Genomic DNA, 26,680 nt, shown 5'->3' with positions numbered 1-26,680 from the left:
AGAACGAACAATCCTACTCGACAACTCCGTACTAGCATTACCAGAATGAAGCACCTAGCGTAGGTGTAGGTGAAAGTAAGAAGCCTCAACTCGGCAGCGGTAGTGGGAATTCCCGGCCTAGGATTGCCTCTAGGATTGCCTCTAGGATTTCCTTTAGGATTGCCTCTAGGATTGATTGCCTCTGGGATTGATTGCCTCTTCGGCAAGCCAATGCACTGTAAATATCTCGCCATTACTTGCAAGTACAGGCGCAAGACTCCGTACATGGACATACAGGTACGCCGAACCGTCCTCCACCGGTATTACTTTACTAGCACTTCAGTAAGTACTTACATGGCTGACTAGCCATCAAGCCAGGCACCAGTGGAAATTATTACAGCGCAACGATCCCGTGAAGTTGCTTCCTTTACAGTGGGTCTCTCTGCCTGCTGGGAAGCTGCTGTGGCTCCTTGAATCCCCCAGCCTCCCAGGGCTGCCTCATCAACGATGCTGGCTGCAAAATGTCTTGGACACTCTCGCCTCGTCTCGGCACGCGCTCCTCTCCTCGGCCGGCTCCCACCCGTTCCGACTGCCTCCATCGACGCGGCGCCTTGTCGAGCAAGTCCACGGTTGAAGCAGGTTTCATTTCCCACGGCGATTAAGCCTCCCAGCAGGCGAATTGAAAGCCAGAACATTGCGCGAGGCCGGCTGAAACATGTCGGCGGTGGTGCAAAACGTCGACGTCGACTCGATGCCGACCAACGGCGAGGCGGAATCGACGGCGGCGAATGCGGTTCTCGACTCGACGGCGACGAGCGACATCGCCGACGTTCGCATGAGCGAGGCCGAACCGTCCCGCACGCTCAACGCCGAGTCGGAGCCGGCGACGGCGACGGACTTGCCACCAGTCGCCGTCGAGGCGGTCGCCGACGGCCGGACCAGCTTCACGAGCTACCTGCAGAGTCCCATCGTCAACCTGCTGATCGGCGAGGGCCAGGAACAGACCCTCGTCACGGCCCACCAGGCGCTGCTCGTCCAGAGTCCCTTCTTCGAGTCCGCCTGCCAGGGCTTCGTCGAGGACGGCAGCGTGAGCGTCCCCCGCCCCCGCGTGCCTTTGCACCGGTCCGCCGCCGACGCCGACGTCGACTAACGAGCCACCGTCCATTCCAGCCGCGTCAAGTAGAGCTTCCCGACGAAGACGCGGCCGCCGTCGGCGGTTTCCTCGAGTTCCTCTACACCGGCGAGTACTTCCCCAAAAAGCTCGCCGGCCAGCGGGCGCTCGAATCGGACCCGAGCCTGCCGGCCGTCGACGACACGGGCGAGCACCTGCTCCTGCATGCGCGCATCTATACGCTGGCGGAAAAGTTGGGCATGAGCGCGCTCAAGTCGCTCGCCGGCTCCAAGATCCACTGCGTCAACTCGACGGCCAAGGGTGAGATCACGTACGCGCGCTACGTCTACGGCCACACGAGCAACGACGACGCCAAGGTCCGGGCCCCGATCGCGAGCTTCTGGGCCGCCCGCTCCCACACGCTGCGATCCGAGGCCGAGGACGAGTTCAAGGCCCTGTGTCTCGAGCACCCTCAGTTTGGATACGACGTCCTCAGTCCGTCGCCCGCCCCCTCTCCAGTCCTTTCCTCTCCCCGACGCCGCTAACGGTGCGCAGCCCGGGTCCTCGACGACAAGCTCAAGCGCGAGCGCAACGAGAAGATGCACCCGTCCACGACCAGCAGCCGGAAGAGGACGCGTCACAGCGTCGGCGGCACGGCGCCCTCGGCGTGAGCCTCGCCTGCCGTTCCGTAGACTCTCCCGGTCTTCACAGCAGCATGTCGCCTCTGCACGAGCAAGCGGCAGGGGGTGGACCCCACGTCTTGCCACAGCTGCGGGCACACGTGCGTTTCTTGATCACGACGGCGCATCGGCCGCGTCATTTGTTGGGATGATTGGTATGTATGAGATGTAGATAGACCAGTCTACATGTCCGCTCGTCCGAGGCTGCGTCGTCGGCCGCTTTTTGGATAGACGACGCGAGGGCCGCTGACCAGCGCTCTCTCGCGCCGCCTGGCGTATCAACAAAGGTTAATGGTGCTGCCGGCTGTGTATCTCTTTCCAATGGCCGTGTCACACAGGTTCGCATCCCGGTTCGGGCCATGGATCGGGTAGGGCAACGACCCCAATGAGGGCTGCCCAACGGGCTTTCTAGGAAACCGGCGCTCTCGCTTCCCGAAGATCGTCCATCGAATGCTCCCACGACGTTCGTCTCATCGCACGTCGCGGCTTTGCTGGTCGTGAAGGCAGCCAATCACGTCATCGCACACCTCGCGTTGGCGGTGGAAAGTGGCGAGGTGGCCGAGGAATGCATGAACGAGGATGGCATCCATCATCGTTCAACGACGGCGCCACCGCCCGCATCGAGCGCGCACATGGTCCCTGGCCAGATGCAGCTCGCTCAAGGCCCGTGCGACATGGGCTCCGTCGGCTTTTGCGCGTACCAGAAGTAGTAGTTGAAGTAGCGGTGCACCGTCGTATCCTCAAGTGCTTTCCGAGCCATGGCAAGCTTCAGCTGGGCCTCGGCGGCGGGGATGCCGAGGGCCTCGAAGGGCCGGCCGGCCATGGCGGGCATGAACTCGAGCACGGCCGTCTTCTGGTAGAGGCCGATGAGGCGCATCGTCTTGTCCTTGGCCCAGACGCCGATGGGCACCTTGAGGATCTTGCAATGGATGTTGACGAATCCGGCGTCGATGAGGACCGACTCGAGACGGGAGGCAGCCGACATGCTCATGCCCAGGGCCGCGTAGGCCTCGGAGGCGACATGGTGGAGCCTCTGGAAGGCGTCGTCGTCGGTCATGGTGCCGTCGTCGCAAAAGGGCGTGCCGTCGAGTTCCTGGAACTCGACCCAGCCGCCGGGCCGCATGCTCCTGCGAGGGCGACGAGTCAAAAAAAAAATGAAGCTCAGCGCCACTCTGGGCGCCGCACTCACTTGTACGCGTGGCTCAGCACGAGGTTGATGTCGTGGAGGAAGATGGCCATGAAGCGAAAGTGGACGAGGTCGACGTCGGCGACGAGCCACTCCTTCTCGCAGTCGTCGACGAGGAACTCGACGTTGGGCGGCAGCCACACGGGCTGGATCGGCGTCAGGTCGATGCCGAGGACGCGGGCGCTCGGATACCTGTCACCGACTGAAGCGGTCCGTCAGCACAGAGTCGGCAGCGGCGGGCGGCGCCGAGGGAGGTTGCGGCGCGGCGGGGCAAACCCTCAATGGCCCAGATGCCTGGCTCGGTCAGCGAACGAACGTACGGGACGGGTGCGCGTCGGTCATGTCACGGCACGTCACGGCGACGAGCGCGGGCCGGCCGTGCTCGTAGCGGCGGGGGTGCCAAGAGGCATGGCACGGCAGGGCTGGGCTGGGCAGGGCTGGGCAGCATGGAGGGAGCAGGGTACCAAGGGGAAGCTCACCGGTCCCTGTGCCGACGTCGACGATGGTCTGGGGGTGGTCGCCGGTGGGTGCGTAGAAGGGGGTGCCGTCGGTGAGCTCCATGAGCATGGCGTGCTTCATATCCTCCCGCTCCTGCTCCTGGTCGTCGTTGGGGATCGGGTACCGGCCGTTCTTGAAGCAGTGGTAGCGACGGCCGCGCTCGTAGGTGAAGGCGTAGACGCTCGAGCTGACGCTCGCGGTGCCGTCGTTGAAGGGCTCCTCGTTGATTTCGAACTCGTTCTCCTCTCCCGGCTGGCTCGCGGCCTCGATCGTCGGCGGCAAGGCGGCGAAGGCGAGCGACGGGGTAGGGCTCCCGGCCTGGTCGGGCCGGTGGTCGACGGCGTCATGCCCGTTGCCCATGGCCCGGTGTGGTGTGATGGGGATGCGTACCCGCACGAGCAAGCACGTGGGCGACCACGAGGGTCGACCTAAGATGCCCGACGGTGGGAGAAGCTGGAGCGGGAGCTGCGGAAGATGATGTGTCGTCGGCGAGAGGCCTGGAGCGGGAGCTGCGGAAGATGATGTGTCGTCGGCGAGAGGCCTGGTGCCACCGGTGCTGACGGCAATTGGGCGAAAGCGAGGCTCGTACGGCGGACGGACGTGCTGTGCTTCGGCGTGATGACGAGGACGACCGAGGAGGTGCGGTGCAGGCAGTGACGGTCGTTTGTCGAAGCAGGGCAACGACGAGCCGCTCGTCCCATCCCATCGTCGGGGGGAGGAGGGGATCTCGCGTGCCCTGAGGCCCAGCCCAAGACATGGTACCACCGACCCTCAATTAGGTTAGCTGGCTGGCTGGTTGCGAACAGCACGCTTGACGGAGAGCACAGAAACAGAAGGTCGGGAACCAAGGGCCGCGGCAGGGAACAGTACGGCGTCGAGCAACCGCCACTGTGCGAGCCGCCACAGGTACCCAGCAGGCACAGCGCTGGCGGCCACGGGGAGCTGTAGGTACGAGAATGCGGGTACAAGACCCTGTTCCCCCCCAACAGGCCGGTGGCTTGCGGCGACTAGGGGGCACTAATATCACCCCGTTCCAGCCACCGCGGAGGCGGCCATGGCGGCCGGCAGGCGAGGAGAGCGCGCGAGACCCATGGGTGCACCGTACAGGCATCGCCACTGGTACTGTACGTGTCGGGGTGACAGGTGACAAGATGCCGCCACGGCGCCGCTGCACAGGCCTGCATGCCATATGCCGGAGATGGGAGAGGCAGCGATGGTGCTCCATACGACGCCCTCGGGAGGAGGATGTCCCGACGTCCCGCCATCGATGCATCGCCTCCAGGACGGAGGAAACGGAGACGGACAATCGTCGATGCCATGGTACGTTGGGGTCGACAGTAGCCGATACGAGCAGAGCAGCGATGTCGGTGTGGCCATTAGGTCTGCGGCTTTTCAATGGCATGTCGCGAAGCGCCATCGTCGTGGAGATTCTGCTGGCCATCCTCTCGATCGGATGACGGTCGACGGCGGAGAGAATGATGCTCGTTTCCTATCGTTTGGGAATGACCCCATCTCGGTAGGGATAGAACCAAGAAAGAACAATGCAAGGCAAAGATGGCGACTTGGGTGCACACGTGGATTAGATGATTCGACTGACGTAATACGACGCGAAGAATTGCCGCTCTTGCCGATGGGACTGGCTCTGCCTCGCGTCGTTTCTGCCTCGGGTCGTTTCTGCCTCAGGTCGTTTCTGCCTCAGGTCGTTTGCACATGCACACACCGAGCTCGAGCCTGTGGCGTCCAACATTGCACATGCGCGATGGAGGTCCTCATTCTCGTGTCCCAGGTAATTAGGGCCCATCATCCAACCGATGGCCGTGACTAGAGAGGCGCGAACGAATCTCGCAACCACATCATGATGGGCTGACAACCATGGACAGACACTATTAGACAGGATCGGGGTCTGCGACAGGAAGCCAAACCAAATCGGGGCAGATGCCAACACGTGGAGCCGGCACATTTATTACACCCTTGTTAATGTAAGTACAGTATATAACATACAGTAGGCACGGACGGAGTATCGTACGAACACAAGTACAAGTAAGTATTCGTGCAGTAATACTCCGTACGAAGTAATAATATTGCACTACTCCGTAGGTATTGCGGAGTTCGTTGCCCGGAGTTCTTGGAATAGCGCAGTACGGAGTACTACTGTATTACACTCTGTACAGTACTTGGAACAGGAAAAGAAGCACTGCCCTGCTTTTACCATACACCATCTTAGTAGGAACATGTCTCTGGCGCTGCCGCCGTCAATGTCAGTGTCCACCGACGCCTGGGGGTCAGGGACCTGCACAGCATAGCGTGCGGTTTTTCTGCGCAACTGTACATGCATAATAGTGGGTGTACGGCATGAGGGAAGCAGCTGTCCAGCATGTAGAGGCGTCGCACAGCTGTATCATGTCGATGCGTTTGCTCTACAACCATGGCTTTCCGATTCATTGCACCTTGCAGCCAAAAATGGGCAGCAGGGAAACGTGCAGGCACCAGATGCATAAGCACACAGTAGGTATATTGCATTTTCGACGCACACACGGCGTCGGAGGCTGCGCTTGCATTCATTACCGTAGTCGTTGCCCGCCCCGGAAGACGGGTAGACCTCTGGACATGCATCTATCCGAGCCATGGTGCTGACGGCCTCTGCAGCGCAGCAGTACCGGACAGACATATGCTCGCTTGCATGTACTCCGTAATACACCGGTCATGCATGTGGACCTGCAAGTATTAATAAATGCCGGCCTAGGCTGGTATGCGCAACCTCACGTGCATCTGCCCTTTTTTCAGCAGCCGGCGTCAGCTACCGTGGGCCCGCCAAGTCCGCGTCAATGGCAGGCAACGCACGCCGCCTCGTTGCGTTTTAACCGCTCGGCACTCAAAGCTCGGCACGCAAAGTGCAAACCATCGGGACGACGATACGACCCCTAGTTCGGAGGTTGAAAGTCACTTGCCGTACCACTGGATCGCGTCACGACTCGTCGAGGGACGATGGCATCATAAGCCACGTTGACGGGACTCAACCTTTCGTTTCCGCCTTGACCATCCGGCCATCCCGTCGGCGGCACCCATCGCTTCGGTACACATAAGCAAAGCTTGAAAAGTAGACAGGTTTCGCCCACCCGCCATGGTCAACGTGCTCTCTGCTCAGTCGTTGGCGGAGGAGTGCATGCGAGCGTCTCCATCGTTGACGGAGGTGTGGTGGATGTTGAGCCCGCGCGGAACGGCACGAAGCACTCGGTGCAGTGCCCTGAGCTTGGTAGGCGTCCAAGCTAGCGGTCCGGCGGGAGCGCTACATGGTATGTACGAGCCACTGCGGTGCGCGTGCGTTGTGCTCGGCGGGCGTTACGACGCCTGTTCCACCGGTGCCGGGTAGGTACCTACCTAGTAGCCTGCGCAGCAGCATCTGCGGTCAAGTGAAACAGATGTACCGCGCACTGCGACGGCGAACTTGCCAGACCATTCCGACAATGGTGTGTGTGCGTGCACCTCTACAAACACTACGATGGGCCTCTTGCAGACACACGCAGATGCCCGAATACGATTCACACCTGGTACGCATGCTGCATGGCCCGTCCGCATATACATGTCGATTTTAGATGACATGGATGGGATGCAGAAGCTTGCAGTGGCACAGAACAGCATCTACAGATCTTGCGTGAGCGCACGCACCTGCTCGCTGCTGGGGAACATCTTGCCCTTGGTCGCAAGCAGCTGGACAACCCAAGGTGGCGCGTGAAACAACGAGTGGAAAGGCTGTCGACAGTCGTCGTCGACATTGACTCATGCCGTCGTGCACGCATGCGCCGAGTGTCAGTATTACTCGTGGCTCACCGACACACACCAACATGTACCCCGACGAAATGAACTTGGATTACTCGCACAAGTGCCGAGTACATTGTGCGTACATAAGCAAGTGCACATAAGCAAGTGCACATAAGCAAGTGCACAAACAGATAGGAGTCATGCCGTACGAATTACCACGCAGAGGCGAGCCGCGACCGTGCCGAATTCCGTCGTTGGTGGGTGGGCAGCTAATTTTAGTCTGCCGTCGTAGCCAGCGACCCTGGACCCCGCCTGACGATGTGTGTGCCGGGTACGCAGCCAGGGAGGCAAGGGGGACGGCCTCGGTGCACCGTCACTGGCCAGAGGCCGGTGGCCGACCAGCACTTGCATGGGATGCCTACCAAGCACCTCACCTACGTGGAAGCGCCCAAGGTCGCCCTGCGAGGTCGGCACCTACCCACTGGCAGTGCAGGTGCATGTTGGGTAGGTACGATTCCTGGTAAGAACGCAGTCACCCAACGAACATGATCGCTGAAGCGTTCGAGAGTGGGTGATCAAACAGCGGCGGTGATGATGGGGACGATGACGACGCCTCCGAACGCCGCCGGCCCGAGCGGCGGGTCGCTGATGCCATAGGCACCGGCACGCCTTGCGCCGCAGCAAGTGCAATCACATCTCCGTCCAGGGCACCACCTGCCTGCCTCCGAGGTACCTACATGGTACCTTGGTGGGAGAAGGTACCTTGGTGGGAGAAGGTACCTTGGTGAGAGAAGGTACCTTGGTGGGAGAAGGTACCTTGGTGGGAGAAGGTACCTTGGTGGGAGAAGGTACCTTGGTGGGAGAAGTTACCTTGGTGGGAAAAGGCACCATGGTGGGAGAAGGTACCATGGTGGGAGAAGGCACCATCATGGGAGAAGGTACCACGGTGGGAGAAGGTACCATGGTGGGAGAAGGCACCATCATGGGAGAAGGTACCACGGTGAGTGAAGGTACCTTAGTGGGAGAAGGTAGCTTGGTGGGAAAAGGTACCATGGTGGGTGAAGGCACCATCATGGAAGAAGGTGTGTGTGTATTCAGGCACCATGGTGGGTGAAGGCACCATGGTGGAAGAAGGTACCATGGTGGGAGAAGGCACCATCATGGGAGAAGGCACCATCATGGGAGAAGGCACCATGGTGGGAGAAGGCACCATGGTGGGAGAAGGTGCCGTGCGTGCAAGAGCTTACTTGGAAGGGCACCTGCCGCCACAGACCACCAGCAGCACAATGGAATAGGGATCGGTCGATACCTAGGCGAAATGCTAGGACGTGTGAATGCCTGCAGGGGGCTGGCTGGTCGAGTTCGAAGGGCGGACCCCTGGCCGTGGAGGGATACCGGCCCATCACTCGTACCGTGCACGAACTGACCGAGTGCGAGTCCCCGCTGGCTACCACGACGGAGCGTCAAGTCGAGTCGAGCTGGGTTGAGACCATCATTACCGTGCCCGGTACGGTACGGTGCGGTACGGGGAGGACGAATGGCAGGCAGGACGGCCGCCGCTGCCAGGAATCGCCAGCGGCGCGTGTACCTGTACATGTGGCCAGCACCACGCGCGCCGAGGCGTCATGTACCTGTACGGGCGGGCGCGCCTCGAAGGGCCGACGCAGGCGCACCTACTCCGTGGTTGGCACAGCTCGACGACCGAAGAAGGCACTACCGGCGACGAACGCGCCGCTCGTACGAGCCATCGCAGCCGGCTGATCGAGTTCGGCTCTTCGGCAGCGCCCCGTAGCGGGGGCCCCACCACGGCGTGGCCCCAGTAGCCCTCGCGCCCATGGACCCATGCCGTCCTATCCGTCCTCTGCCTGCTCCATCACCTCGCACGCCGTTTCAGCGATGCGAGTTGGCTCCCTTTAAATCGGTGCCTGACCCGACCGCTGAACCCGGGGAGCCGCCATGCAAGCCAACGTTGCATCACCCTCCCGGCCGCATTACCTGCTTGATTTCTTGCCCAGCTCGGACGGGACGAGGACGTGCAGCCGAGAGAGCGACGAGCGATTGCGAGAGACGGACCCTACACGCTCGCGAGACACCTGCAGTGTTCCTCGACCCGTAGCTCGACCGACTCCGGCCTGTCTCGTCGTCGGTGAACAGCGATGCAGCTGGGGGGTCGAGCCCAGCGCCACGCCCAAACCGAGCTAGCCGTGGCCGCCCTCGACGACAAGCTGGTGCCGTCGGATTGATGCTGCCGTCGTCGAGCGAGACGAGCAGGGAGACCGGCGAGCATTCGACCGTGTGCTATTTATCTACCGGCCGCCGACCGTCGCCGGCGGAAACACAGAGTCGCACGCGTCGAGCTGGGACGGCGGCGTGGACACGTGCCGAAACGGCTCGACCGAGAAGAGGCTGAAGAGGAACGCCCGCAACCCCCGACCAGGTCGACGACGCGCCGCCGCCGCACCGCCCCCTCTCCCCATCCCACCATGGCCGGGACCGAGACGGTGACGGTGACGACGGCCATCATCGGCCTCCTCGCCGTCGGCGGCCGCCTGTCCGACGTCATCTGGGACCTCAACCTGCCGTCGACGAAGCTGACGCCCATGCTCAACCAGGCGCTCCAGCAGGTCAAGCAGTGCCGCTCCACCGTCCACATCCTCTGCAAGACGCTCTCCCTGCTCGAGACGGCCCAGCTGCCCTTGCCCGAACGCGCCGGCTGGATCGACGTCGAGGACGTCGTCGCCACCCTAACCGACACCGTCCTGGCCCTTTCGGACCTGCAGACCCTCTGCGCCGTCCTTGAGGAGCAGAAGCGCAGCGGCGTCACGGCCGGCACCGAGCCGCACGAGGCTGCCGAGTGCGACTGGGACCGTCGCATCGGTGCTCTGTGCTCGCGCATCCGGTGGCACAACCTGTCGATGACGATGATGATGACCATCCTGAAGTGGTGAGTCGCACCCATGCAGATGCAGCCGCCGATGCGAGATGCAGCAGATGGCCTTGCCCTCCCTCGCCCCTTCCTGCCCATACCCTACCGCACCTGCCCATGCTTCTTTTTTTTTTTGCCGTCGACAATCGGCAAGGATGACGACGCCGTCGTTCCTTCCCCCCCGCCGATCAAAATGCTGCCAAGACGGGAGCCAAGATGATGCCAAGAGGCGGCTTGCGCGCAGGTACCCGTGCTGGCGAACCACCGACCAAATCGGATATGCCCAAGATCACGTCACATGTCACATCGCATCACCCCGTCCCAACCCATTTCATACTCAACGCCCCCCTCTGCGCTACTTGCCGGCGCCCGTCCTTCTCGTTCGCTGACAACAGCTGCTCCTCCCGCAGTCCCGGCGAGTCCGATGCCCACAATGCCCTCCTTGGACTCGAGCGACGCGTCGCACGCCTCGTCACCTCCAACATGGCCCTCGCCGGACGAATGCGCCGGCTCGATCACATCTGCGACCCGCAACCCCAAGACTTGCCCCCGCACTACACACCTCGCGGCCGCTTACCGCAGCGCCAACCGCCGCCGATGTCGACGACGCCGCGCCCCGCCACCGACGGTACCGGCCTCGGCATCGAATCGATGGCGGCCCCGTCCAACATCGGGGCGCCGCCGTCGCCGACTCGTGTGTCGACGCCCCTATCCGGACTCGCACTCGCCGACATGCCCATCCTCTCCGCGATACCCCTCCCCATCACGACAAACGAACTGTTCGACGGCAACGAGGTCTACACCTTTGCCTACGCCCGCCTCGTCGGCCCTGACCTCGTCGAGTTGATGCAGAGCGAAGCTGGTCCCGGCACCTCGCGCTCCCTCAGCGTCGTCCTTGGTCGCACCAACACCGACAACGGCAGCGCCGGCGGTACCACGGCGAGCGCGAGCATGAGCACGGCCACGACCATTGGTACCGGCAGCAGCAACGATGGAACCGCACCCGCCGTGACCGCGGGTCTGCCTCCGGCCAAGAAGGCCAAGAAGCCACGATTCCGAAAGATTTGCACCAAAAGGATCATCAAATGGCGGACATGACGTTGCATGCCACACCACTCACGGCAAGACTGGGACAGGGCAGGAACGTATGTCTCTTTGGGACATGAAACGCTGGGCATTCCGGCACTTCCCTCCACCCACCTTGAAACTTAACGATGACGTTGTATTGACATTACGGCCGGAGCGGGCAGACGCTGTACTTTTACCCTTTGTTTTGCAGCATATTTCCTTTTGTCTTGTTGCTTTCGTTCATATCTTGGGCAGTTGGGTAACTGCGTTCTCATCGGGCACGACGGCATCTCGCTCTCGCGGCAAAGGTGGACTCGCGCCTCCATAGCCCTGACGTCCTGACGCCTACCTTGGGGGACTCGAGGAACAGCCAAGGCAAACTGAAGATTTTTGGGCATTGCACCCCATGGACGGAACAATGGAGGCACTGAGAGACCATGGAGGGAGCGACCAGCCCATCTGAGACGCACAGATCAACTGATATGTACAGAGGCAGAGACGCGTCAGATATCACATCTCTCCTCTGTCTCACCTTTCCGCATACACGCACGATCCGAAGGGGTCACGGATCCCCAGCAGACGTTGCCCCATGGTTCATCGCCCTCGGGTTGTGAAATGAGGTTCGACACGCCATGTAGCATTCAAGTATTAATTCTAGGCAGCAGGAAACTGTTTTACTTTTCTTGCGGAATTGACACCGAAATAATGAAACTCTCCGGTTCTCCGGATATTCAGAGCTGCTTCCATAGCCACCCGTATATCATATTGATGCTTCATCTTCTACAGAGTCGTCCGTCGTCTCTCTGAAACCACCCCTCGCTGCCAACGCAGGGGAAGCAGACGAAAACATTCGTCGGGTCCACCTGCTTCTTGATCCTGTGGAGACGGGCGTAGTTGCTGCCCCAGAATGTTTTCTGCCAGTCCTTTTCGAACAGCCAACCCTAGGCATGGCATGTCAGCACAGGATGACCAGAGGCAAAATTCATGGCGAACTTGGCCACTGACCTCATTGATGTAAGCACCCATGGTCGGCGTGAGTGCCTTCAGGGGGTCCAGAGTCACGTCCAGAGCCTCGATCGTCGTCCTCTCGGCCGTCTGGTTAAACGAGGGGTACGTCACGCCCGTCAGACTCTGCAGATAGGCCTGTCTCCAGGCCGGGTTAACGGCGTTGCCGCCGCCACGGGGTCTCGCCTTCTGCACGGCCTTGCCGGCCACCATGTACGCCGTCACGGCACCGGCGGCTTTGGTCGCCGCCCTGTACGCTTCGCCCAGCGCCTTGGGGTCGCCCGTGAGGGCCTTTCGGTCAACCAACCGCGAGGTGCGGTAGACGTTCCCGCCGGCGACGCCCTGATCGTAGTTGACGTCGAACCAGTCCAAGAAGGAGGCGTACAGCTTGGTCTCCTTGACGATGTGCGCGGTGCCATTCCACCGACGACCGATGGCGTCCTCGACCGGCTTCAGCAGCGCCTCAAGCTTGGTCGCGTCCGTCACATCCTGCAGCATGAAGCCGCCGATGAGGCCGGAGATGACCTTGGGCTGGCCATCTCCCGGCAGGGGATTGGGCATTTTGTCGAAGATATACTGATAGCCGGACACGCCCTCGTCCATGAGGGTCGGGAACTGCGAGAGCACGTAGCCAACAAGGTCGAAGGCGACGGGCGAGTCCGCCGACATGTACGCGTACCAGGTGATGTAAGCGATCGAGGGCGAAGGGTGAGCCTTCAACGTCACCGACGTCATGGCCCCAAAGGTAGAACCGCCCCCCTGAACCGAGTCGGGGTCGGGGTCAGCCTTGGTCGTCTACCCTTCCGGGGGACTGGCATGGGAAATTGGCAACTCACTCCGCGCATGGCCCAGAACAGATCCGAGTGCTGGTCCTCGTTGGCCGTCACGATGTCTCCGCCAGGGGTCACCAGCTGCATCTCCAGCACGTTGTCGGCGCCGAGTCCGTAGCGAGCGCCGAGGATGCTGTGGCCGCCGCCCGACAAGTAACCGCCGACGCCGACGGATTTGCCGCCGCCGCCGACAATGGTCTTGTTGTATCGCGCGGTGGCGACGTAAATGTCGTACATTTGGTTGCCGGCCCCGACGGTGACGGCGCTACCCTGGATGCATCTGCCCGACCCGGCGAGCCTGAACTCGCTGGCGTGGTATTCGATCTCCTTCATGTGATGGGTCCAGATGGACAGGGCGCCGGGCGCGATGGATCTCCCGTTGTCGTCATGCCCCGTGCCCTTGACGAGCAAGCGCACGTTGTACTTCCGGGCTGCCAAACTACCGTGTCAGCACAGGCACTCCTCTCCTTCGATGGCCTGGTAACCCATCAGATCGATGAGGTCATTACCAAAGTCTATGCCAGCCTTGACGTGCCGTGCCGTTGTCGCGTTCACCACAAAGGGGGGGTACCCCTGGCCGGAGCAGGAAGGACCGTCGGGTAGGCACGTGTCGTTGGAGAACTGCGACCAGCAGTTGGAGACGGGATCCTGCGTGTGCCAGTCGAAGGTGACCCATCTCTTCGAAATCTCGGCGCATCGAGCGGCATCGTACTCGGGTCGGTCTCTGTGGCAGGCTGCCGCAGGGGGCGACGGGCTCAGCAACCGACCGCCGAGCGTTTCATTCAGCCGCCGCCATGCCTCCGCAGCCGGCCAGTCTGGCGATCCCGGATACGGCTTGCATCCTGTGGTGGACGGGCGAGCGCAGCCAGCCACTGCGAGCGATGCGATCCATGTCAAGATCCAGCCGCGAGTCATCGTGCGCCGCCGCAAGCCAGGGGTAGGATGGGGAAACAGGTGGGCCACAGAGCAAAGCGTCGTGGAGGATGTTGGAGATGCCGGGAACAAATCTTCCAATGAATGGTTGCTAACAGAAGAAAGGAGTGCATCGGCTTGTCCGCTATCAGATGTGGATGCGTTGTCGGTGGCTTACGGCATAGACGTGCTCCGACGCTCGTCTGACTGTCCAGCCTCACATCTTCGACATTGAAGTCGGTGACAACATCCCAGACGACCGACGCTGCAGTGTTAAAATGCCGATTTCGGTATGCAGGATAGTGATGACAGGGTTATGTCATCAACGATCCTTTGACGCATTTCAGTCGACTGGCTTGAGAGAATGGGGTTGAAGTACGAGCGTTCGCCGCGGTCGGAGTGTACGACGAAGATTGATCAGACGTTGCACCGTAAGCCGCCTCCAAATCATCTCTGTCTGTCTTTTTCTGCTGCAGGCACCGCCGGTGGTTCCCACACGATGAGTGCGTCGACATTGCCAGCACACGACGGGTCATCAGATATCCTTGCGAGAACAAAGACGAAGCCAAGTGCGGTCATAGAGGTACACACGAGGAACCGTTCGTACGGAGGACGAAGTTACCGAGTTGCCAGGTACCGCCGGTTCCCACACGATGAGTGCGTACGTTGCCAGCATGGGATGGGTCATCAGTTGCCCTAGCAAAACGAAGAGGACGAAAACGACGGCCTCAACTTGCAAGCGAGTTGCCGTTCGTACAAAGGACGAGGATACCGAGTTGTCAGGTACCGCCGATTCCCACAGGATGCATGCGTTGGTGTTGCCAGCAGGTCAATTGTCAACGAGCCAGCACGAGGACGAGGTAAACGGCGGTCTCGATGTGGAATCAAGCTCCCATTCGAGCAAAGGACAACGATGCCGAGCTGTCAGCCATCGCCCGTTCCCACATGATGAATTTGTTGGTGTTGCCAGCAGGTCAACTGTCATCGAGCACGATGGTCTTGATGTGGAATCGAGTTCCCATTCATGCAGAGACACCGGACTGTCAGGTACTGTCGGCTCCCGCATGAAGAACGCGTCGGTGTTGCCAGTATGCGACGGGTCAACCGTCATACTCGAAAGCAGGAAGACGAAGAAAAACGGCGGTGTAGATGTGGAAGCGAGTTCCTCTTTTGTGCAGAGGAAAGAGATGCCGAGTCGTCCCAAGGCCAACGGGGGATCGTAGTCACGTGTTCGTGTGCAGCATCGCCGCGGATCTCGATAACGTTGTACCGTGTGTGGCACTGTGCAAGTACAAGGTCGCCGTCGGTTGGTGCCTGCCGCTTCCGCTTGGGCATCCGCTCCACAGTGTACACAGTACGACGAGCGCCCGTCATGCTGCCGTCAACAGGTCGATAAGGGAGAGGATAGGATATCGTCACATCTATGGCCTTTGCACCCCAATCGCCCTAATCCGTCCGTTCCTCTGCCATCGGGCGGTCCCTCGGCAAGGCCTAGCCTTTGGCCTAGGAAGCCGTGTCTTTGCTACCGCCCGGCCTTGCTACTAGCTTTCACCTCGGCGGTTTCCGGGCCCGGCAGCTGAATAGTCCATGTCCTCATGCTCGCTACTATGAGAAATAGCTTTCCTTTTTCTTCAAAAGCCCCGCACGAAAAATAAGCCGACGAATGGGCGCCTGGAGAGAAATGGGATTACAGCTTATCGATTGTTTCGAGGTATCCTTTGTGTTTGTTATACATTTAAGCTTTACCGTCCCGGATGCCTCAAAAGACTTGTCGAAAAAATCTCCCGTGTCGGGGCAGTACCAGTCGTGGGTAATGTGAAGCTCGCCCGATGTAGCGTTGATGCTAAAGCTTGCTGTGTCTCCGGTAGCGGCGGGAATGGTGCATGAGTGGATCGTTCTGCCTTGAATAAAATATTCGAACGTCTTACTCGAGTACAAGGGGAGATCCTCGCTGATATATTCGGTACAGTGGGCTTTGTACGGGACGGAGGGATGGGTAAGGGTAAAGTTAACGAACCCTACCGTATTGGACGAATTAGTGGGGGAGGCATTCGCTGTATAGGAAACGACAGATGCGTAAAAGTCGAAGTGATCAATCGTCCACCATTTATGTGCCTTTAAATCGTCCATGCACTTCTTTACGTTCTCATCGATGTAGGACAACTTGTGGCCTATGCGTGCGACGGCGGAGCCGATGAGGAGGGCAATAAGGATGGGCACCATAGTAGATGGCGACAGTGGTGGTAGTAATAAGGAGGATGCCGTTGCTCGGCGAGGGAGAGCCAGACGAGGTAGACGAGGGGATCCTTTGTTAAATAACGAGTGTTCGGCGAAGAGGGTTCCTGTTTATATACCGTAATAGTTGGTCGTTCATGGGCCACTTACTCGCGAGGGTGGAGACGAAATAGTAGGTGCAAGTAAGTACAAGTAATTACTTGTACGGAGTACTCCGTAGTTGTAGGTGTATTGTAGTCGCTTGCGATGGAGCCTTGTACGGGGCACGGGGAGGAGGAGTCTTGGACGGATTTTCCAGTCAATAGGGACAGGGCGTTGCACGGAGTACCTGTACATGGAAGTATTCATATATGTACAACGTAAGTACAAGTAAGTAAAGTATTAGTATAAGTGAGTCGTGGTAAGTAGAATATGAATACTGTACTGAATATGCCTAACCACCGTTACTATAGTCTACGAATACAATCCGCCATGCATTCGTACTACCAAGGCATTACGAAGTAAGTAAGTACATGTACTTGCAAGTATACAGCATTTCCAGAACGTTACCTAGTTGAATGAAACGTCTTGCTCCTCGCCGTCGTCCTTGCAATCTCCCCAAATCTCGAAAGCCTTGCTACTCAAGAATAACTGTGCACCTACAACAATCTCCGGCAATACTCTCATCAAGGCCGTCATTTTTAGCTTAACCCAACCAAGCTACGCCGGCATTTCCTCCTAAGCCCCTTCCGTTGAGCCTCGCATTAACTTGCAACTCCTGCCCATCTGCTTCCAAAGGCACCAGTCACATTGTGTGTTTGCATTTCGCAAAGAAAACCTGACCGACCACCTTGCCGTACTGCTGGTTGGGAAGACTATTTTCGTTGCATCGTAACCATTGTTCTTTTTCTTTCCCATAGTGCCACACACGGCTCGACGTCATCGACAAGGGAGAGGATAGGATCTCGTCACATCGATAGCCTTTGCACCCCAATCGCCTTAATCCGTACCTCTGCCATCGTACGGTCCCTCCGTACGGTCGGTCTAGCCTTTGGGCTAGGAAACCGTGTCTTTGCCATTGCCCGGTCTTGCTGTCTGATCTGCTAGCTTTCACCTCGGCGGTTTCCGGGCCCGTCATGCCTAGGCCCTTTGAGAATGGACTGTCTCCTTCGTACTAATCCAACTCTCTCGCCTATATCCCGGCGCTTTTTTGCAATCTGAACAGTTCATATCCTTATTCTATTATAGACTCGCTATATGCTAAAGATTTTCCACTTATTTTCAAAGCCGCATGAAAATCGAGCCGACGCATAGGCGCCCGACGAGCAACGGCATCACAGCTGGCCGATATCAGCGTACTGTTGGTTATTTTGCTACATTGAAGCAATGCTGTTCCGGATGCCTCAAAGGACAAATCGATATAATCTCCCGTGTTGGGGCAGTGCCAGAGATGGGTGATGTGAACCTCGCCCGTTATAGCGTTAATAATAAAGCTGACCTTGTCTCCGTTGGCAGCGGGAATGATGCACGACGTATTTCTACCTTGAGTAAAGTCTTCGAATGTCTTGTTCGAGTACGACGGGAGATTCTCGCTGATCTGTTCCGTACAGTGGGCCTTGTATGGAAGGAAGGGATGGCTGAGGGTAAAGTTGACGAAGCCTACCGTGTAGGACGAATTGATGGGGGAGGAGGCATCCGCTGCATGATAGGAAACGACAGATGCAAAAAGGTCAAAGTGATCAATCGTCCACCATTTGTGCTCTTTTGAATCTTTTATGCACCACTTAACGTTGTCGCTCATATAGATCATGACGGAGCTTAAGTGTGCGACGGCAGAGCCGACGAGGAGGAGGGCAATAAGGATAGGCGCCATGATAGATGGCAACGGTGGTAGAGGTGACGAGGAGGAGGATGCTCGAGGGAGGGGACGCCGTTGCTCGGCGAGTGAGAGCTGGACGAGGTAGACGAGGGGATCCTTAATTGAATGACGAGCATTCTGCGAAGAGGGTTCCTGTTTATATAAGGCTAACTCGCGAGTGTGGAGACGTGATGGTAGGCGCAATTAAGTCAGTACAAGTAAGTAGTTGTACTTGGGTCTACTTGCAGTCGCTGGCGATGGATACCTCACCAGTCGCATTTTGTGTTTGAATATCGCAAAGGAAACCTGGCCGACTACCTTACCGTATCGCTGATTGGGAAGACTATTTCCGTTGCGTCGTAACCATTGTTCTTTTTCTTTCCCACAAGATATCTTGTATGGTTGCTTGAGGGTCATTGTCGGTGAAGCATTGACCTGGTAGCCGGCATGGTAATGGCTGCTGCAACGACCGCCGTTGCGGCCGCTGTGATGGACGACGTACATACAAGCCATGGCCGCTGAAAGGACCTGTAGGGAGCACTCCGTGCTGTAATAATAGTTGTGCGTACCTGTAATATTCGGGGTCCATATTAGCCCGCCACAGCGCCCCATAGCGTACGTAAGTATCAGTATCCGCTGGAGCGCTCGAACTTCCTGCACAGTCATAATACGAATACTCCGTACGGAGTACTTGTATTACTCCGTACACATGTAACTACGGTGCTCGTGAACTTGTGCATGTACAACAAGTACAGTACATTCGGCTTGGCGGCTGTGAGCCGCAGTGATGGATTGGATTGGTACAATCCACTAATACAGACACATGTACTCGCACAGTGCGGAGTAGTCACAGCGTCCATGTGCGGCCGAGATTAATATTACGTACAAGTACGAGCATTTAGGTGTCCATCCATTCATTTGTCACGCAGCCATCCAGGCAAAGCATGGAACTCTTGGAATGATGATAATAATTAATGGGTAATATCAATTGAGCACTTACCGTGCTTGTGCAACTATGCAAGTATTACTCGCTGTAATTACATGATGAGTCCAGCCCTGGACTCTGCACTCCCCCGTGCGTAACAGACACATGTACCTTGATGTCAAGTACAACTTGGTACACACACATGTACCTTGATATAAGTACAACTTGGTACGAATGCCCTCATCGACTCTCTCGCTCATGGGCAAGGCACACCTTGCTCATGCGGCAAACGTTTTCCGCCCCGACGACTTTTTCCCATTTCAAATCTTCCAATGCTACGCAGCATACGGAGTACCAGGAACAGACTCCGCCCCGTACGCGGTAAACATCATGGTTGAGTATTGTAGCTGATTGCACAGTGAAGCATGCTCTAGGGTAGTCTCATCCGTCTCAATCTCCACCCACCCCCAGAGTCAGTTCCGACTTGGCAGACTCGGCATATTCCTCCGAGTGGGAGGTAAGGAACATGCGTGGCAGAATTCCAGTCGGCAGCCGAAGTACTTGATAGCCTGTCAAGTTCCTGGTCGACTTGTGGAATATCATGGAGAGCACGGGGCTCCGATTCTTTCTGCCACTGTAGCCATCGCTTCTGACGCCCGGAACCGTCAAGATCGATGTGCACAATTTCTTGCCTCGCTACCCAAATCCTGTTTTTGTCCTCTTGATCCATGTCTTCATGATATCGTAGACCTCAACTATTTTTACACCCAAAGACAACTACGTTGCCGTGTCATCAGGCCGACGGCGCCTGCGTGGGCCTCGAAAGGCCTCCCGGCCGGTAGAGGCGCGAGAACTTCCATTGGTTTGCCTTGCCATGGAGGCTGTCGCTCCCGTGGCTGGCGCATGCACTCGTCGTCTCTGTGCAAGCCCGCCCTTTGCCCCGTGCTGGCCAATCTTCAACCAGTGTGCTCTTTCATTCGTGCCCAAACCACCGTCTCGAACCCCCGAGGGCAGCCTCCAAGCACGTCCAGGATATCTACTCGCTCTCGTCCTCCCGATCACCCTCGTGATCCAGACTCTCGTACAGCGTACGGAAGGCCGAACCCTCCTGCTTGAGAAGCTCCTGCGGATTTCCCATCTCGACGATGCGTCCCTTGTCGAGCAGGACGATGCGGTCAAAGTCGAGCACCGTCTGAAGCTTGTGGGCAATGGCCAGGAGGGTGCGCCCCTTGAACTCGTCGCGGACCACGCGCTGCATGAGCTCGTCCGTCTCGCTGTCGACGCTGCTCGTCGCCTCGTCCATGATGAGGATGTTTCCGGGCTTGATCATGGCGCGCGCGAGGCAGAACAGCTGCCGCTGCCCTTGCGACAGGGTGTCGTCGAGGTCCTCGTCGAGCCCGCCGCGGGACTCGATAATCTCCCAGAGGCCGACGGTGCGCAGCACCTCCTCGATGCGCTCGTCGCTGGCCGTCTCGGCAAAGTCGAGGTTTTCGCGCACGCTGCCGTGCAGGAAGAACGGTTCCTGCGGCAGCGTGTTCAGCCGTGCGCGAACGACCTGGCGCGGGATCGTGCTGATGTCGACGCCGTCGATGCATATCTTGCCCGAGTCGACGTCCAGCATGCGCAGAAGCGTCGATACGAGAGATGACTTGCCACTGCTCGCACGTTAGCACGAGTCGGTTCCGCATCGACCCGTCCGGTGTCGGGAATGGACTCGCCTTCCTGTTCGGCCGCAGATGGCCACCTTCTCGCCCGCCTTGATGTCGAAGCTAATCTCCTTGAGCACAGGCTCCTCCGAGGAGTCGTACGACGCCGAGATGCCCGATATCGCGATGGCGCCCTTCTCCGGCCAGCTCTCATCGACCTCGCCGTCCTCGTGAGGCAGGTTCTCGTCCTTGACGTTCATCACGAAGCTCCGGATGCGGCTGATGGCGCCGAGGGCCGTCTCGACCTGGGTCCACTCGGTGACGAGGGTCTGCAGGCCCGACGAGAAGGTGACAAGGTTGTACAGGGCGACGCCGAGGAAGGCCGTGTTCCCCGACTGGATGTTGGTGGCGATGCCGACGAGCAGGATGGCGACGCCGGCGTTGAAGAGATCCAGCACGAGCGTGAGCCAACGTTGGATGCACCACATCAGGTAGTACGGCTTCTGCGAAATGTTGAGCGCCCGCGTGTTCCTCTCGAGGTAGCTGTGGGACCAGCCGTAGGCCCGAATGCAGGCGACGCCGTTCACCGTCTCGAGGAACTGCGAAAAGAGCGGCGCCTTGGCCTCGATGTCGAGGAGTCGCAGCTGCCGGGACGTCCGCAGGTAGTAGAATTGGACCACGACGAGACAGAGAATGCACAGCGGGATGGCCGCCGAGACGTAGCCGGAGCCCATGAAGACGAAGACGAGGGCGACGATGGCGGACATGAACTGGAAGATGGTCTGGTCGATGGCCTGCGGCAAGTCGTTGTCGATGAGCTCCAGATCCTGACTGAACCTGTTGACGGTCGTGCCGGCGTTGGTCGACGTCAGGAACGAAGTCGAGGCACTGCGGAGGGGTCGGTCAGCGGCCGGCCCTCTCGAGCAGCGTCAATGGGGGAGTACTTGCCGCATGGTCGTGTTCAGGAGCAGCTCGTGGAACCTCTTGGAGGTCCTCGGCAGCACGATCAACTTGAAGACGCTGTGACGCATCATGTTCAGCTCCTCTCCCAGGAATGCACGCGCGTCAACTTGCAGGAAGGGCATTATACGCACCAATCGGCGAGCGCACAACCGAGGATGGTCAGGCCGGCGAGGGCGGCGAAGACGCCGAGCCAGTAGCCGAGGCGCTCATTCGGATGCTGCGCATTCGAGTTTGTCCACCATTGCAGCCAGATAGCTGCCTTTCATCAGCAAGCGTGTCTCGACCGAGGGAGGCACGGGGGGACCAACAGGGAAAGGTGACGCCGAAGACAAAGGTCGCGCAGGCGGCGAGATACAACGAGATCAATCCCCAACCTGCGTTCTTGGCGTAGTAAGCGTAAATCCTCATGTCGCCGGCATTTCGGACGATGCCAGGTTCCTCCACGGGGTTTTCGAGAAGCTCGATTTCCTGCAAGGCTTCCTGCACCTCCTCGGACAGTTCCGGCTCCTCCCTCACCGTCCGGGTCTGAGGCTGGCTGGCCAGCTTCTCGATATCTTCGTCATCCATGGCAACGACGGCGCGGGGCCCCTGCTTGACGACCTCGCCGTCGGCGTTGAGGAAGACGAGGTGGTCGGCAAAGTTCAGGTGGTTCGCTGCGAGGTCAGCAAGGGGGGAACGAATCGGACCATCGGTTTCGGCGTCTCACCAGAGTTGGTGGCCATGATGACGGTGGCGTTGATCTGCTGAATCAAGCCGCCGGGGCTGAAAACGGCATCGAGAATGTGCCTCTCGGTGGCCCTGTCCAGGCCGCTCAGGACGTCGTCGAACACCATGACGGAGTTTCTAGAGTACAAGGCGCGGGCCAACGACTGGCATGCATTCGTTAGCTCGGACGATGACAAGCAAGTCGGCCCTTTGCACTCACCACACGCATCTGCTGGCCACCGCTGAGTCGAGAGCCCTGGGTGCCGGTATGGGTCTGGTCGCCGTCGGGCAGCTCGTCGAGATCGGCGAGGAGGGCGCAGGCGGCGATGACGGTGTCGTACCACTTCTTGTCCCACGGAGACATGCCGACGATGTTGCTCTGAACGGTACCCCAGGTGGACCAAGGTCGCTGAGGCGTGTAGGCTGCCTTGGTGAAGGAGGTGCTGATGGAACCGGAGACGTGGGGCATCTCGCCGAGGATGTACTTGAGGAGAGTCGATTTGCCGGAGCCGACGGGGCCGAAGATGACGGTCATCTGGTCGTGGGGGATCTGCAGATTGAGGTCCTTGAGGATGGGCGTGCCTTCTTCTTCGTACCCTGTCGAGCCGTCCTTGACGGAGACGACAAACTCGGAGGCGTCGACGGAGGAGGCGACGGCCGTGACGGCAGGACTCTTCTCGTCCAAGTCCTTCTCGAGCATGATGCTCGACGAGGTGGAAGAGCTCGAGCCGATGATTCGGTAGTCGTCTCGCTCCTTGGACAGGAGGTACTCTTGGATTCTCCGGAACGAGTTGATGACGGTCTGCAGGTGCTCGTAGCCGTCGATGGCAAACATCATGGGCTGGTTGAGCAGCTCAAAGACGCTCAGGGCAGCGAAGGCGGTTCCCTCGGTCAGAGGCTCCGAGTCGTTGGCCCGGGCGAGAATGCTGTAGGTGGCGAATCCAAAGACGGGCGCCAGAGCCGACGAGGAAAAGTCTAGAGAAAAAAGGCCGCTTAGAGAGGGTATCGGGCATGATGCAGGTGACGGGGTACCTACACGTGACGAAGACACCAATGTCGAGGACACGATGGCGGAGGGAGGCACGAATCTCGGACAGTCGAAGATCGGCGATCTTGGTGGAGACGATATCGGCGAGGCCCGTCATCTTGATGGCTTTCATGGAACCGAGCGCCTTAGCCGTGGCCGAGAGTCGCACCTCGATCGCCTCCAACCAAGGCGTCTGGGCGTTTCCGGCAGCCTTGGCGATGGGCATACCGAGGAAGAGGCAGACTGGGACGGGGTAAGCAGGCGGACGGAAGGGCCGACGAGAGCGAGGAAGGGGGATCGCACTGATGATCCAGATGATGGGTGCGACGACGGCAACGCCCAGATAGCGATAGAGAAGCCACAGGGCGATGCCGGCCTCCAAGAAGCCGCAGTACAGCTCGTGTATCATGGACATGCAGGAGCCGATACGATCGATGTCGGCGCTCATGAGGGTGATGGCTTCGGCATTTTCCTCGGCCTCGGAGTCGATACGGAGCGTCTTTTCGAATATCATGGTGATCAAGCTTCCACGGTAGAGGGTGAGCAGCCTGTAGGTCTTGTGCTGGCTAGATGGGACCGTCAGCGGCGCACGGCAAGGGGCAGGCGGACGGAAGAAGAAGCCCACTAGACAGCATAAGCCAGCTACGACATGTTAGCGAGGGCACACGAGAGGTGGGAGGAGGAATCGGGGGAGATGGGAGGGCTCACGGAAAGACCGATGTAAGAAATGGCATAGGCTCCGACCAAAGAGCAGGCGATTTTCGTCTTGTTCTCGTTTGGCTCCTCGGCGGTGAAGTCGAGGACGCGTTCGATGAGGAAGGGCTGCGAGAAGCTGAAGCCGGTGTAGGCGAGTCGCGGCAAGACGCCGGCCAAGATGGGCCACTTGTAATGCTTCAGGTAGGTCAGGATCAAGGTATGGTCGCTCGTCTTTTCGGCTGCAGCGGGCGTCAGCACGAGGAACAGGGAAGGGACCGGGGCGAGACGGGGAGATGGATAGATGGAGAGAGAGAGAGTAAGGGAGTGAGTGGGAGAGAGCGTGAGAGAGGAGAGGCCATACTCTTCTCCCAGCGTTCGCTGAGGACGGTGGCATCCGAGGCCTCGAGGATTTCGGCATCGAGAGGGGTGAGGACATCGACGGTGAGGAGGGTGCGATAGCCCTTGACGAAGATGTAGTTCAACCAGAGGAAGAGGGACCTGTTGGCGATGCCGCCCGTGTCTTCGGGCGACGCGTTTTGCCACTTTTCGCGAAGCATACTCCGCTTCTCGGTGACCTCGGCGGCGAAGAGGAAGAGCTTGATGATGAAGGCGGTGAGGAATATGCCGGACACGGTTTCACCGCCGGCGATGTGGAAGAGGGTGCGGGTGCGGGCCATGTCGAGGAGCAGCGAGATGCCCAGGTAGAGGGTGAGAAGAGTCGATGGACGGACGGAGCGAGCATGTTCCAGGCTGGAGAGACCGGCGAGGACGACGAAGCCGGCGATGGTCAAGGCGACGCAGGCGACGGTGAGACGGGTGCTGGTGACGCCACGAGCGATCCATAACGCGAGCAAGACGACTTGAAGAATGACGTAGATGACGTAGAGGGCCTTGACGACGACGACGATGGAGGTGAGCAACAAGGGGTGCCACGGAGGGCGGGCGACATCGAGGGCGGGCAAGGGCACGTACGAGCTTCAGGGGGAGGAGCCATGACGCGCGAACCTTGGCCGGTTCGCGAAAGAGATCTCGGAAGCGGAGCAAGGACCAGGCGACTGTACTAGGTTAACTTGTCGATCCAGACGAGGTCCGTCAGAGACGACGATGTGAAGCACGCACGCGCAATGCCCAAGGCCGGGAGGGTCAAGATGCTCTCCTCGAAGAGGAGGGTAAAGTCGAATCCGCCGAGACAGGAGCTCGCGACGGTAGGGCCAAAGACGTCCTCGACGGCCGTCGAGCACGGCGGACCAAGGTCGGCCATTCTTTCGTGCAAGTCGGTCGAGGGACTACACGCGGATAGCGAGCCAGGACTCGGATGAGCGCGAGTGCTGTACGGGTACGCGCGCGAGCACAGGCACGGAGATGGAAGTACGGCAAGGCAAAAAAATGCCGGTTGGGAATGGCAGACGGACGTGATATCTGGCCAGGCCACCGGCGTCTTCGAGGCCGGCCGTGCAGGAAGGGTAAAGGCAAGCGAAAAGCAAAGCTCGAGGCAAGCTCGAAGCCGGTAGGAACGTGGTGGGCACCGACACAGGGGAGCCGGGACGCAGGGGGCGGGCGGCCAGAGTCTCGGCAGCGCCACAGTTCGTGTTTTTCCAGGACGAAGCGTCGCTTGCGGGAGAGGCAGGTGGTAGTTGTCGTATCGTCCTTGATATTATCCTCCTGCTCGGGCTCCTGCTCCTGCTCGGGCTCCTTCTCGTGCTGGGCAGCACGTGTGGTCGGTAGGCCGTCGTGCGGGCCAACCGACCGGCGGGCTACCGGGTTCAGCTGGATGGATCCATCATGATTTTCATCGTCCATCATTCCATCATCGTTCCAGACTCGGAATCATGCTTCCATTCACCCCGGCTGCAGCTGATTAAGCTTACTGTGCACGCATGCACTCACGCTAGGCCCATGCGTGAGTGCCGGCCGTACTGGAGCAATACTTGCCACGATCCGCCTTTTGCATCGGTACGGAGCAGGCCTGGGGGGGGGATTGAGCATGGCACTGCAGCAGCAGCAGCAGCATCGATGGCAGCGTCCTTGCTGTCCGTCGTCGGTTTTGCCGACTGTGGGGTGCAGCAGACCGGGGTGAGACATCTGACGGGGTGGCAGATTTTGAGTGAGAGTTGAGACTGCAATGCAACTTGACGTGATCGATGGCTGCGCATGTGCGACCAGGAGCCGGACGTGGTCGAGACGACGGGTCGCCGACGGTCGGCGTTGGCAGAGGCAGCGGTCGAGGCAAAGCATGGGAAGAAGAGGATGAGAGGGCGAAAGGGGGGTTGGGCATTTCCATCCGCTTCCGTCGGGCTCGTTGGCGTAGGAAGCAGACGGAAGGAAGGAATTTGTTTCCTTCTTTCTGCGGCGGCACAAAGACTCGCATGTCATGACTACTTGCACTCTATCGTCCAAGCATGTGCACTGCATGTAGTCGTATTTGAGTACAGTACTCGTCCGTATGTACATGCCATTTACAGGTGCCTCGCACTAGGTACCCTGCCGGTAGCGGGCGAGGTAGCTTACATCTATGCTGTACTTGGCGGTAGCTACATGCCGCCGCCAACACGCTGACGCAAGGCGTCGGCCATCAGGTACCCCTCCCGCTCCAGGTACTGATTGAGGTACGAGCAGTGTACCTGCACCAGTGCTCGTCAAGCTGTACAGGACTTGGGAGGTCTAGCAATGGTACCCCTTGGCGACGTGCCGA

General features: G+C 59.1%; 6 protein-coding genes across 6 annotated transcripts; 3 read left to right on the top strand and 3 right to left on the bottom strand.

Annotated features, from left to right (window-relative positions):
- Positions 1-694: 694 nt before the first annotated feature.
- DCS_03526 (uncharacterized protein) lies at positions 695-1,761 on the top strand (the record flags this gene model as incomplete). Its single annotated transcript, XM_040800845.1, has 3 exons — positions 695-1,066; positions 1,150-1,585; positions 1,646-1,761. 3 exons carry the CDS (start codon positions 695-697, stop codon positions 1,759-1,761), a joined length of 924 nt encoding a protein of 307 aa, XP_040655878.1.
- A 667-nt stretch (positions 1,762-2,428) lies between these two features.
- On the bottom strand, positions 2,429-3,814 carry DCS_03525 (S-adenosyl-L-methionine-dependent methyltransferase; the record flags this gene model as incomplete). The annotated part of the gene is made up of 3 exons (XM_040800844.1): positions 2,429-2,897; positions 2,960-3,158; positions 3,277-3,814. 3 exons carry the CDS (start codon positions 3,812-3,814, stop codon positions 2,429-2,431), a joined length of 1,206 nt encoding a protein of 401 aa, XP_040655877.1.
- A 4,502-nt stretch (positions 3,815-8,316) lies between these two features.
- On the top strand, positions 8,317-8,508 carry DCS_03524 (uncharacterized protein; the record flags this gene model as incomplete). Its single annotated transcript, XM_040800843.1, has 1 exon — positions 8,317-8,508. The coding sequence occupies one exon, from the start codon at positions 8,317-8,319 to the stop codon at positions 8,506-8,508; it is 192 nt and encodes a 63-aa protein (XP_040655876.1).
- A 1,188-nt stretch (positions 8,509-9,696) lies between these two features.
- DCS_03523 (uncharacterized protein) lies at positions 9,697-11,237 on the top strand (the record flags this gene model as incomplete). The annotated part of the gene is made up of 2 exons (XM_040800842.1): positions 9,697-10,157; positions 10,550-11,237. The coding sequence occupies 2 exons, from the start codon at positions 9,697-9,699 to the stop codon at positions 11,235-11,237; spliced, it is 1,149 nt and encodes a 382-aa protein (XP_040655875.1).
- A 743-nt stretch (positions 11,238-11,980) lies between these two features.
- On the bottom strand, positions 11,981-13,957 carry DCS_03522 (FAD binding domain-containing protein; the record flags this gene model as incomplete). Its single annotated transcript, XM_040800841.1, has 4 exons — positions 11,981-12,148; positions 12,213-13,007; positions 13,049-13,473; positions 13,552-13,957. 4 exons carry the CDS (start codon positions 13,955-13,957, stop codon positions 11,981-11,983), a joined length of 1,794 nt encoding a protein of 597 aa, XP_040655874.1.
- Positions 13,958-19,987: 6,030 nt separating this feature from the next.
- On the bottom strand, positions 19,988-25,788 carry DCS_03521 (ABC transporter; the record flags this gene model as incomplete). The annotated part of the gene is made up of 12 exons (XM_040800840.1): positions 19,988-20,599; positions 20,666-21,485; positions 21,692-21,815; positions 21,869-22,213; positions 22,267-22,429; positions 22,486-23,240; positions 23,302-23,858; positions 23,960-24,227; positions 24,350-24,878; positions 24,961-25,043; positions 25,108-25,274; positions 25,361-25,788. The coding sequence occupies 12 exons, from the start codon at positions 25,786-25,788 to the stop codon at positions 19,988-19,990; spliced, it is 4,851 nt and encodes a 1,616-aa protein (XP_040655873.1).
- Positions 25,789-26,680: the final 892 nt, after the last annotated feature.

The sequence above is a fragment of the Drechmeria coniospora genome, chromosome 02 (genome assembly GCF_001625195.1).
Source record: "Drechmeria coniospora strain ARSEF 6962 chromosome 02, whole genome shotgun sequence".
Taxonomy (NCBI): Eukaryota; Fungi; Ascomycota; class Sordariomycetes; order Hypocreales; family Ophiocordycipitaceae; genus Drechmeria; species Drechmeria coniospora.
This window is presented reverse-complemented; position numbering and strand designations above follow the sequence as displayed.